The 12,536-nt window shown below is 34.9% G+C and overlaps 1 protein-coding gene across 3 annotated transcripts in view; it reads right to left on the bottom strand.

The window, feature by feature from the left end:
• The window catches only part of GLRA3 (glycine receptor alpha 3), an 89,379-nt gene that overhangs the window by 22,035 nt on the left and 54,808 nt on the right, over nucleotides 1-12,536 (bottom strand). For all 3 annotated transcript variants that reach the window (XM_064652521.1, XM_064652518.1, XM_064652520.1), the window contains exon 6: nucleotides 5,121-5,258. In XM_064652521.1, the coding sequence (XP_064508591.1) occupies nucleotides 5,121-5,258 (138 nt within the window). The remainder of the gene's footprint in view (nucleotides 1-5,120; nucleotides 5,259-12,536) is intronic.

The raw sequence follows: 12,536 nt of genomic DNA on the forward strand, positions 1-12,536 counted from the left end.
AAACTTTTTATTTTTAAAGTTACTAATGTTGAAAAGAATTTTTCCAAGGACAGTTTTTTGTTCTAACTGGAGTTATATTAGCCAAAAATACACAGTCTCAGAAGGAAATAAAACTGTATTGCCCTAAGAGGGATGACATAGACCACCAACACTTTCCTTTTGCCTTTTGTTGTGTGCTTTCTTTTTTCTCTGCATCTGCTAAAATATGTTTGCAATTAACCTTTCTTGGCAACAGCATGTTATGTATCACCCTGCAATCATAGTAGTAGATGATTTTCACAGAGAGCTTGAAGGAGAATGAAATATGTAAACTGTCTTTTCCATGAGACAATACTGTCCCTTTCTCTCCACACAGCAGAATCACCACACAGCAAGCAATCTACTTGATTTTACCTTGTCTGACACTTCCTTTTTATTCCTCCCAGAATGTGACACCGTCATTTGACAGGAGCTCTGCTTTACTTATTACTGAAATACAGTTAAATGCTTTCACTCCTTTTGTCTTTTAATGATAAAATTTCTTAAACAAAAAATACAATTCATAAATTATGCGCATGTAGAGCTCATTATTTCAAGAGATTGTACGTCTAAAATTGACTACATATAAGTAAATTTAGCTGAAATTATTTTCATACCTTTCTAGGAAGAAGTCAGGGTAATTAAAAACACTTGATTAGTTCAGTCTCCAAAAACTTTGCAGTTTGCATTTAATATAAATTGCAATTTGAATGTATTTTGCTGATAAAAACTGCTTATAAAAGTACTCACCTTTTCCTCGTCATAAAACAGATAAAACAGGTTGTATGTATCATCATACAGCCTGAATAGAAATTATGATTTTCCAGTGTTTGGCATATAGAACTAGACAAGTTGTCTATATATCTAAATATATATATCTAAAACCAAAATTCACAAAACAACTCTAGGAATGTACTATCATTCGGTTTTTCTATCAAGTTTGTGGATATTAGTAGCATATTAGGAGAAATCAGTACTGATGTTGTGACCTGTCATTGACTACATAAACTCCTGGACAGGAAGGAAGTGTCTTTATGCAGCTTTTCAGGAAACAAATACTTGGGCAGGTGGTAAATTTAACATTGGTGTAAGACTGAAAATGACTGCAATAAAAGAAAGTTGAAAATAAATATGGAAAAGAGAAACTAATTTTTTTTTCAGCTTGATAAATTAAGGAAACATGCCATTCATCAAGACTGCAATTATCAGAAATGGTCACATGGAATCCATCAGTTCTGGTGGTGAGTGTAGGAACCATAGTTCCACTGTTTCCAGGACCACTATATCCAAACCTTTGAGCCAAAAAGCATTAATAGACCTAAGACAGTTCTAAGCAGCATCATTCAAGTGCAAGTGTTGTGCATTATCCATGGAGCAGGAATAAAACCAAGACTCAGAGTATTTCTGTTTGTGCCTGTTAACCAACGCTATTATGCACAAATTCAAGCTATTGTATATTGGGCTTTCTGCAGCCATGATTAAAATTATCTGTGATTGAAGTAAAAATTAGGTGAAATAAAAATTCATTGCCCAGGGGAGCAATGAATGTCACATAGGAATGCAGTAAAGCAAGACCATCCTTGTAACATAAATGGTTCATATGTGATTTTGCTGGTTGTTATGATTCTACTTCACTTCCCAAATGTGTCACTGCAGATATGCCTGTGGATGCAAAACATGAAAATTATCGGAAATGTTGTTGTGTCACTTCAGAACACAAGACTTGATGAGCCATTTTGCTGTACTTTTGCTGAAACCGTTATGTCTCTATATTTAGACATAGTTTGTTTTTTGAGCTGTGGTTACAGTTATTCATTTTCAATTGGGCATGGAACACTGACAAGACATGCACTGATGAGTTTCCACAAGTTGTCCTGAAGCTTCATATTAAATTTTTTCACAGGGAGAATTTGGGATTTTTTTTCTGTTTTCCAGGATGTCTCAGAAGAATTTTCCATTCTGTGTTGTAACTAAATTTAATTCGAAAACTCTTCTTGGTCACTTACTGCGTACCAGCTGTTTATCATTATTTTAAGAATTCAGTTTATCTAATCTGTCATAGGCCAGAGAAATAGACTTTACTTCAAGTTTTGAAAATTGATTTTTTTTAATTTTGTTTCTTGTGTGGTGTTCTAAAGGCGTATCTGCCTGCAAAAGCTCATTGCAGGAGTCTTAAGAAAGCACATTACTGGTCACATATCCAAGTGACATAGTGAAAGTAAACTCTTAGCTGTTGTTGTCTTTTAATATAATGTTTATGGGGTTTTTGCCTACAAATGGTAGTTAATAGTACTGGTTGTAACAAAGAAATAAAATGCATTCTTACACTCCTAGAAACCAAACCTCTTGAATCTTATTAAACTCACTTTATACTGAAGACTTGAATTAAAAAAAAAAATACTCTGGATAAAATACTGTTGTCTTGAAGAGGAGAGTATCACAATAAATGTACTCCTGCATGAGCAAGACCATATTTTTTTATCTGATTTGTCCTGCCAAAGTTCTTCTAGATCTGTACCTCTAATTTTGTTGCTGTAACTCAGAGCAGGCCACTCTGCTGCTTACTCTGGTGAGGACATACCCTTTTGTCTGCAGATGGTGCTGCTCAGCATCACATTTTTCCCCCTTGCCCATCACAGGCAGGTTCCACAGTTGTGCAATTGTCTTCTCTTTTGCTGACGTTTTTTAAAGTCTCCATCATCTAGTTGCATACAGGGTTCCAAGTTTTCTATGTTAGCAAATACTTCGACTTTTTATGGACAAATTGTCCAATTATTCTGTCAGGAGAGGCATGAACTTCATCCATCTTTTCAGGATTGTGGGTTGCACTGATGCTTGGCCACAGAAATGCAGTTTGGCCAAAACAATATAGAGTACAACAGACTGCTGATTGGCCACACAGTCCTCTAGACTTATCACGGTAAACCCCTTCTCCCATTTAAATGTGACAGAATTGCACAGAGATAAGTACACTTGTCTTGTAGCCACATTTTGAGAAGCATGAGGCCTCACATGCCTCATGTTAATAACATGTTACTCCTGCTTCTCAACTCAGTGTAGGGCCACAAGGAAAAAGCAGTAGAATTAAGTTGACCCCATACAACCTAGTGTAGTATGCCTAGGTGAAGCATGTTCTCCTATTTTTCCTTAGAAGAAAATTCATACCAAATTAAATAGGCTTGAAACATAGGTTGTGAAGAAAAATGTAATGCCTCAAAAATATTGAAACAATGAAGTTTTAATCAAAAAGATAAAGTTTAAACCATGATGATCATAATGTGAGTTCTCAGACAAACAAGTAAGGGTACAACTCAGCTTTTGATGAGGTATTTGGAAATCACTGGAAATCATGAAATTTTAATACAGATTTCCATTCAGCACCAGATTACACACCATGTAAATGTCTTAATTCCTCAGTTAGAGATTTTTTATGCATCATGGTATACAAATGAACTTCGGAAAATATTCTATATCATGAATTCTCACTTGTTAATATCACTAGACAGGGTATAGAAGTGCAATTACAGGCAGATGTTAAAATAGCACAAAAGCAGGAGGGGGATAACTTGCCTGTATATCTCAAAAGGAGACAGTGGAAAATAATGAAAATAAAATTTTCTTATTTGTCATAAGGATTATGGTAGAAAGAAGAAAACGAATAATAGGAAATTCTATATTATCATTAACAAAGAGATGTTTGAGTGAAAAAATTACCCTGCTATAGGATATATATCTCCATTTTTAGAATTTTTTTAAGGATTATCCAGATATTAGTATTTGTACAGTAAAAATGTATTTAAAGTATTTCAAATTTATTTTAGGGAACACTTCAAAATGTCTTTATCAATATCTTTCTCCTCTAAATGGAAATCATTAGAGAACCTTTTTTTCTCTTAGGTCACCACAACAGTTGTGATAAAACTCAGGGTTGGAAAGCGCTCATCCTTAATTTTGATCACAACAAGACATTCCTTATGGATACCACCTAGTTAATTTTTTCCCCCTGACATTCTAGCAGAATTCAAATGAATCATTCTAATCTTAAATTTTAAAATACGTTTAATCTAGACTCATGTTGGAGAGAAAAATTTAAGAGATACATGGATTAGAATAAAAGATTTCTAGATTTTTTTTCTTGAGACAAGATACAAGCTATGCATTCTTAACCATTGCTGCATGTTTTCTGAGGATTATTATGCTTGAGATTGTGCAGTTATTGAAATAGTTTTTTACAATTAAAAATGAGATAACTATATAATTAAGGTTAATCCCCTCCTTTTTCAAATAATCCCAGAGATAATGAGCTAAATATCTCAGTTCTACAAAGGCTTCAATTCAGTATCATAAATCATAGAATTGTAATCATAGGATGGCTTGGGTTGGAAGACACTTTAAAAATCACCTAGATCCAGCACCCTTGCCAAGGGCACCTTCCACCAGACCGGGTTACTCAGATCTCCAACCACCCTGGCCTTGAACACTTCCAGGGTTGGGGCATCCACAACTTCTGTGGGCAAACTGTTCCAGTGACTCATCACTGGAACAGTTAAAGGATTTATTCCTAATATCTGATTGAAACCTACTCAGTTTGAAACCATTCCCGCTAATCTGCCACTGCATACTTATGTCTAGTTTTTACACTTGGGCACTGCATACTAAGCATGATTTCAGCTTGTTCACGTTGGCCCTTTATGAACAAGGGCAGGAATATCTGGCTTGGAAACCCTGTGTCCCTTTTTCCTGACTGAGCCAGGCTATGATTAGTGTGCAGCATATGGACCTTTGTATTTCAGTAGTGTTTCAGATTCACAGTGTAAATGTGATCATGGCACTTGCTGAAAACATAAAACTCCTAACTGAACTGCTTCTGAATTCTTTCAACTATATGTTTTCTTAAGGTAACTAAAATACAAGTTTGGTCAGTCTTAAGTAGTTTTGTTTTGTTTGCCAGTTATTTAAGTTATCCTGCACAATGCACCTGTACATTTTAATGTTCTTTGGAGTTCAGTGAGAACATTTAAAAAATATCCCAGCTGTGACATTTATTATAACAAAAAATATTAAATGTCTTTCCTGTCGTAATCACTAACATGCTTTCCTACCTGTATTATAATGCTTGGTGCAGTAACATAAATCCTTTTCTTCTTTCAACAGAAACTGTGGCAGAGTGAGACCTTCTGCTACTTGAACTGCTCCCTTTTCTTGCCACTCAAAAATGAGATCATTCATTGTGTATCCAACTAAAAAAAAGGATAAAAAAACAAATAAACTGTAAGTCAGTGGCAAACTTTGAAAAGCAGGATTGTACCGAACTATAATGTTTTAAGTAAATTTCATAAAAAGGAGGTAATATAGCTTGTACCTGTTAATCCTGAATTATTATCTGCCATTCTATACAATATTGAACAAGAGAAAAAAAGAAAAAGGCTTTCTTATGAATCTCTTTTTAAATCTTAATAATTGGCTGGTCTATTAATGGATTAAACCAAAGCATCTAAATTAGCTAAACCTCCAGGTCTCTTGGGTGTTTGGGAACATCTTATCCTCCCCAAACTATGAAGGATAAAATAGGCCCTTCACACTCAGATCTCTTCCTCCTTTTACTACAGGTGAAATGGTGGATTGTCAAAGCTGTTTTTATGGATTTATGTCAATTTGAATTGTTAGGTGAAAATTCTTCAAAAAATGCAAATTTTTGCAGCAGTAGTAGTCAAACTGAAAAATTGCTTTTCTCTGAAACTGGAACAACACACGGGAAAGCAATTCATTTGTAATCTTCTCATACTAACTGTCTGTGACATATAATGATATTAAAAAGCATTCAGTTTTAATATTCCTGCACTTATCCATACCTCCTGCATGTGTGTATAAGATTAAATACAACAGCAAAATCCATAGTAATCGAGGGCCAGACTTTGCAAAGGACAAGTACTTTTTCCTTCTATTTTCATCTCTCAGATGAATATTTGCATGGGATATCATTGGGTAAAATATCCCTGCTTCCTCTGAATATATTAACTCTTCAGAATATCCCTGGTATTTTATTCTAATTTTTTTCTGAAAAAATTTTATCTGGTTATTACAACTGGAAGAAAAAAAGGTTTCCTTTTCTCATTCAGGTTTCATTAAGACTTTCTTAGAATCTAATAGATATGGACAAGGTGATATTTTAAGACTGAAATCTAAAACTATATAGCTTCTGTTGTTGTAACAGGTTGAATGACAAGGGTACACATATACCAGAAGGAACCAAAAGGAAAAGGGAGCAATTTTTTCATCTAATTTATTTAGCTTTCATCTTCTTTGCAATATTTCCTTTCTGCTTCAGTGTGACGTTAAAGAGCTGCCGAAGACAACCTACTTATAACTGAAAAATCTTTTAACCTTTCAATGACAAACTACTGTTTAAAGTGTATTGTTCAGAACTTACTAAGAGTAACTGTTTGCCCACAAATACTGACATTTTGAGTTCCAGTGAAGAACATAACATTGTTATGTGAGCATAAATCTTCCCCCTGTTATATTCAATTACTTCATTACTCTTTGAATACACCTATAAATGCCATTCAGTTATACCCAATGACCTGATCCGCTGACCTGAAATCTTCAATACACTTCATCTTTTCTGATCTGTCTATGTTGAATGAACCTAGAAGGTAAGAATTAGTGTTTGCAAATTTTAAAATGCTTTCAGCACTTCTGCCTTCTAGATTCTTGATTTTCCTTTTGAGAAGAACCTTTACACAGGGTATTCACGGAGACTCAGGCTGACTTTTGGTTTACTTTGATATTTTGTTGGGGATAGATGAATATGCTAAAGTGAGACCATATCCTTTTAAATTAGTATTTAATTAAGATCAAATATTACTCAAGTAATAGAATCATACATCAACTGTGCAAGGAGACATTTTTCTATCTTATTGATTGCATGATATTCCATAAACACAGTCTAAAAATTCACTATTAAATGCCGTAAATGATGAAAAGTCAGAAGTATATATCTTATCAAACTTTGCATGAATTCAAACAAAAAGCAGTCATGTGTAAAGCAGATTATCATTTGAAGCATGTAGATTGTGGCCAGAGGTGATATCCCCCTGAATAAAACTCATTGAACTGGCAAGAAACAACTGCTGCATCAAAATGTATTTCACTAAATCAGATTCATTCATCTCTAATGTATGCTTTTAATTTTGATTATCCAGCCTGCCCATTAATTCATCAAGTAAAAATAATGAAAATTAAAAAAATATCGGTGTATTCAAAATGCTGATGTAGTAATTAATTTTTGTCATGTTTACATTTTAAATACCAAAATATAGCTTTAGCATTCAATACTGTAACTTCAGTTTTGTGAGTCAAGGTCGTAGTTATAACGTAAATGTGTCTTATAACATAAAGGACTTAATGGAGATGCGAGAGATGTGAGTTTACATTATACCAAATAAATTTAAAATAGTATAACGTTTCCACTAGGTATGTTAAATTAACTTGAATTAGATATCAATTAAATTTAAATGGGAAATACATGGCCCTATCAAATGTGTTCACTGAATTATGGAAATCTGAAGTCTTGTAAGAGTCCCCTGGGGAAGTTAGAAAATATAAATTATGCAAACTTAGTGTACTATTTGATGACACAAATTTGTCTCTAAAACTTCTTTAGTGATCAGTGTTAACAAGGAGAGGTATTCTTGATTTTACAACTGAAAATATTTCATTATTTGGTATAGTTCCAAATGAATTGATGATCTCTGTTTTTTTCCAACCACTACATCATTCTTTCTTCTGTTATTATTGGTGGCTGGGAAATACAATGTTATTTATGAAAGTCCTAGTGGTTACATTTTATTGTTGAAAAAAGGACAGTCAGTCACTAGCCTAGGTAGTATATGAGGGTGCTGATCACTTTTAGTTGCTGATGCGAAAAGTGAACCTTTTATTCTACATAAATAGCTAAAAGCAATGTTCATATAGCATGGTCTGCAGGACCAGGCCAACCTAAACTAAATCAAGTGGGTTAGTAAAGACTTCTGTCACTGAAATGCAGTGTGCTAGGGTTTGGGTTGCAGGGCATGGATGCATGAAGTTTGAGAGAGGAAGTAGAGCTGCCAAACTGCGTTTTGTAGGACACAAACCAGCTACTGTGATTGAAGAGTGCAGTTTTCAATGTATTTTGTTTTCGTCTGGCTACTGTGTAGGTACTTGCTCTTACTTAATTCTGAAAAGATATCACTAATCACACAAAATCTAAGTGGTGTAATCATAGGACTAGAAAGAAAGGACAGAAAAAACAACATTGTTATGTTGAACAGTGGTGTTCAGAAGGTACAGGACTGGTTAAATTACATTAATACTCTTCTGACCAAAGGTCTGAGGTCTTGCACATCTGAAGTGCAAAAAACAGGTGGTAAATAGTTGGTAATTACGTGACTAAAATATCATCCAGGGAGGAGAAGGTTGCCAGAGGGAGTATTTCTCAGGAACACTCAAGAACTGTGTGAATGCATGGCACTGTAGCCTCTGTGCAAACAGCTCTCTTAAATGGACAAGTAATTTTTAAGCAGCTGAAGTCATTCCAGGTAATTAGCTGGATAAGTATATACTGGTAGACTGAGAGCTCTGCCTGAGATGACTATGAAGAAGTGGCAAATTAAGTAGAAATTAGAATTATCTGGAAGGGAAGAGGGCCTGAAACAACCGGGCATCTTGGATTTGGCCTACAAAAATTTTACCTTAGAAAATGATCTACCAGAGTTGGTGGTAATCATGGTAAAATAAAAGTAAAACTCTGAGTGGTCACACTAATGGAGAGAGAAGGTAGAAAAATTAAGACCTTGATAAAACGTGGTTTTCAGGACTTGTGCCCGGGATGGTTGTTGCAGGATTTTTAATATCCAGACAACAAATAAAATGAACAAATAGGGTTCCATTTGAACCACATCTATCCACATGACTCTACAGAATGTATTGGAACTAAGCTATATCAGTTGCATACATGCATGCTAAGAGTAGGAAGATTTTATCTTAGCTAATTCAATATCAGCGGTAGGCATTAAAAGCCCATTATCTCATAGGTAAGACAGAGACCATACAAGAAGTTTGTCTTGATGATTATTGAAGTGTCTAACATCTCTTCTCCTGCTTGTCCAAGGACTACATTGTTACAGAAAAACAAAGTTTGTTATTCAAGGCAAACAATTCGCCTGCACCTTCAGAGACTCCACACCTTTGAAGTGTCATTGTCTTCCCAATTCCAAGATAATTCCTTTTTTACATGTGCTGACACAGTCTTATTTGCTAAGTTCATTCATTTTAATCACCTTTAGCATGACATTCCAAGTCACAAGGAATAAAATTTTTGAGCAAACTTGGGCTAAAGCTGAATACCAATATATCTTGTAAATTTTCTGCTCTTTCTGTTTTATTACAGGAAGGCTGTGCTTCCCTTGTGTCATTTTACAGTCCCTACAGGTATATTAAGACCCAACTCTTTTCCTCATGTTCAAGAAACAAGCACATAAATGGCATTGAACAACTGAGCAAAATATTTAGTGTTTTTGTAAAAGAGAGTTTGGTTCAGGTACAGAATTTATTTTTTAATTTTTAATCCCAGTGATTTATCTAAATTCCATTCTCATTTATTTAATTTTTAAAAGTAAGGTACAGGCCCAAAAGTAAGACTGGATTTAGTCAGCAAACCAAGCCATTCTTTAGGTATCCAGCTGATGCAATGAATTACTACAGTCATGCTGACTAAAGTTATTTCACTCCTCTTCTGTTAGGCATCACAGCAGTTTGCCTCCAGAACAGGCTGCTTGGACATTACTGTTCCTAAGAACATGACAGATATTTGAATTGTGCCTTAAATTCCAGGCAACATAGCGGGGGGAAGATATGACAGAGCTAACAAATCTGGTTTTGGCTTGGGGTTAGAACAAATTCTTCTACCATATGCACTAAAAATATTAGCTTCAAAAATCAACTGTGATTCATTTCAAGGCTAAATTTATGCTGGAGCTCCAGGAAAGCAGGATTCTATGCAATGTACTTCTGAACTGCTTTGAAAAGAGTCTGCCTCTTGCACTGCCCTCTAAGTCATTCTGATGGAGTTCCTTGGGAATTATAGGTTTATCCCTCTTGGCCTGAATTTCAGAGAAGAATAACATTTCAGGCTCAGCACACTAGCACATCTCTCAAAGCTAATATTCCTTGCTGGAGTGTACAGATTTTCAGCTGTCAGTTTTATATTAGTTTCTGTATGTTCAGCAGCAGTTGTACAATTACTGCTGCCCTTTCATCCTGTGTTGGTCAGGAGCTGAAGACTACATGTATCTTGATCTTTGTAGCTGCGTGTCAGGTCTCATTTCAGATAGGCACAACAGGCTGAGTTACCCATCTGCAGAGTGGAAAACACAGGATGAGTTGTTGACAAGTTTTATGCTACTGAAATGGAAAGGAGAGAAGTGGTATGTTTTCTACATTTTCTAGCACAGGCAGACACTGATCTGGTCTGTCCATAATCTCTGTCATTCAGGTAGAGACCTGAGGTTTCCTGGCAGATAAGAAATATGCTCCAGTTCTTTTATCTTATGGTGTCTTTGTGCTGTTGTGGGAAATGAACAATGTGCACATCATTTTCTGTAACACATTAGTTTGTACCACTGCAGCTTGCCTACACATCTTTCCACTTGTACAATCAACCATTTAGAGGTTGGTGGGAAAGAAATAGTGCAACTCAGCATCATGTAGTATGGAATGAATTTTTTTTAACAATCCAAAAGACAAGAATTTTATTGCTTAGAAAGACTAAAAAGCTTTCGTAAATCAAAAGGGAAAATAAAAGGACCATTGTTTAATTTAATAATAAGCATCAAATTAAAATTATGCAGTAAGCAGGTGCTTTTCATAGTGTGTTTCTTCTCTTGTAGCTGAGTTATTATTTTCATTATTTTTTGAGAATTCAGGAATATTAAATGTTACATAAAGTTATAATTGTAATATATGAATAAAGAAATGCTGTGAGATAAAAGTGAAACTTAAAAAAGAGAGGCAACAAGCTCTAGCACATGAAAGAAAAACATTTCTTTCCTTGAAGACAGACCACAGAAATAAATATGTATCTAGCTGACATTTCTTTGTATCTTATTCAAGCAGAATGAAATTAAAATTATCTCACATGCCTATAGGCTGCCCTAGTGTAAGGCAAAGAAATGTAGAAGGGATTATTTCATATGTGCATTTTCATTTACTTTCTTTCTAAGATACAAAAACAGCTTATTCTAGTTGCTGAGGAACCATTTGTTAAAATAAATCCTTTAAAAATAGAAGACATTTCCACTTAAATATTTTTCAGTCCCTTCGTGATATAAGTGAATTACTTTTACTAGAGGCAAATACAACTACTTAGGCTGACCTTGGAAAAAACAGAGCCAGGTAAAAATAAAAATATCATTTGTGAAGAAAAGCTATAAATGAATTTTCCTCTTAGACCCTTCTATGCTGGAGCAACAGTATCAATATTGAAGGAAAGTATTTAGTACTAAAAGAAATAATTATTTAAAGCAGAGGCAAAATGCATCATCTCTCTAGGTAACTGTCAGTCCTCACAACATGGAAGTAAGATGAGTAAAAAAAAGATGAGTCATTTAGTCTCATTTTCTTAATGACACATACAGGAGCAAGGCTTTCAAGATCAGATACATTTTAAAGAAACTATGAGATAAGTGGGCCTTGTAAATTCATAATTGTACAATGTTCGACCAAACTTGGTAGTTAGTGGAAAAAACAGCAATGATCACAACTTTAAAAAGAAACATGTGGAAGCATGGCTACAGCTGTTTTGCTCCTGCAAACACTTTGATTTTTAAACAACAGACTGATGGTCAGATCATTTACTCAGGACATGAGAGGACTGTGCTCTCAGTTTTGAAACAAATGTCTTCCACTTCCCCAGACAGGGCAATAACCACTAGGGTTATGGCTTTGATTCCTCTGTTTACATTGTCTCATTGTGCACCATAAAATGCAAGCTAGACAGCCACAAGAGAGTATGATACTGTGGCCTAGAAATTAGAGGTGCTTGGATGGATTCAGGCTCTCAGGGTTATGTCAGTTCACACCTCAGGAGATTTTATGGGAAAATGCCGAATGCACCCAACTCCTTTTTTCTTCTGTAATTTTAAATAGAACTGAATGCCTTTTCTTAGCCAGAGACTCTGGAATTTGAAATTCCAGAAAATATATCTGGAATTTGAATGTTTCTGCTCAGCCTTTTCAAAGTATTGGGTAGAGTTCACACTTATATAAGCTTTTTTTTTTTTCTTTTTAACCTAGTTACTCTCCTGCATAGCATGTAGATATTTTTTGTAAACTTCCAATTTGTCTATTTCCTTTCCTGTCCTTCCTGTACAGAGAAACTGGCTATGGACAGGTGAATTCCTGCTCTTGAAGGTCCAGGATCTTGGAACTTAGGTCACTGCACCTATCTGCTTTGGATTTGTCCCAAAATAATTTTG

This window comes from Pseudopipra pipra, chromosome 4 (assembly GCF_036250125.1).
Source record: "Pseudopipra pipra isolate bDixPip1 chromosome 4, bDixPip1.hap1, whole genome shotgun sequence".
NCBI classification, from domain to species: domain Eukaryota; kingdom Metazoa; phylum Chordata; class Aves; order Passeriformes; family Pipridae; genus Pseudopipra; species Pseudopipra pipra.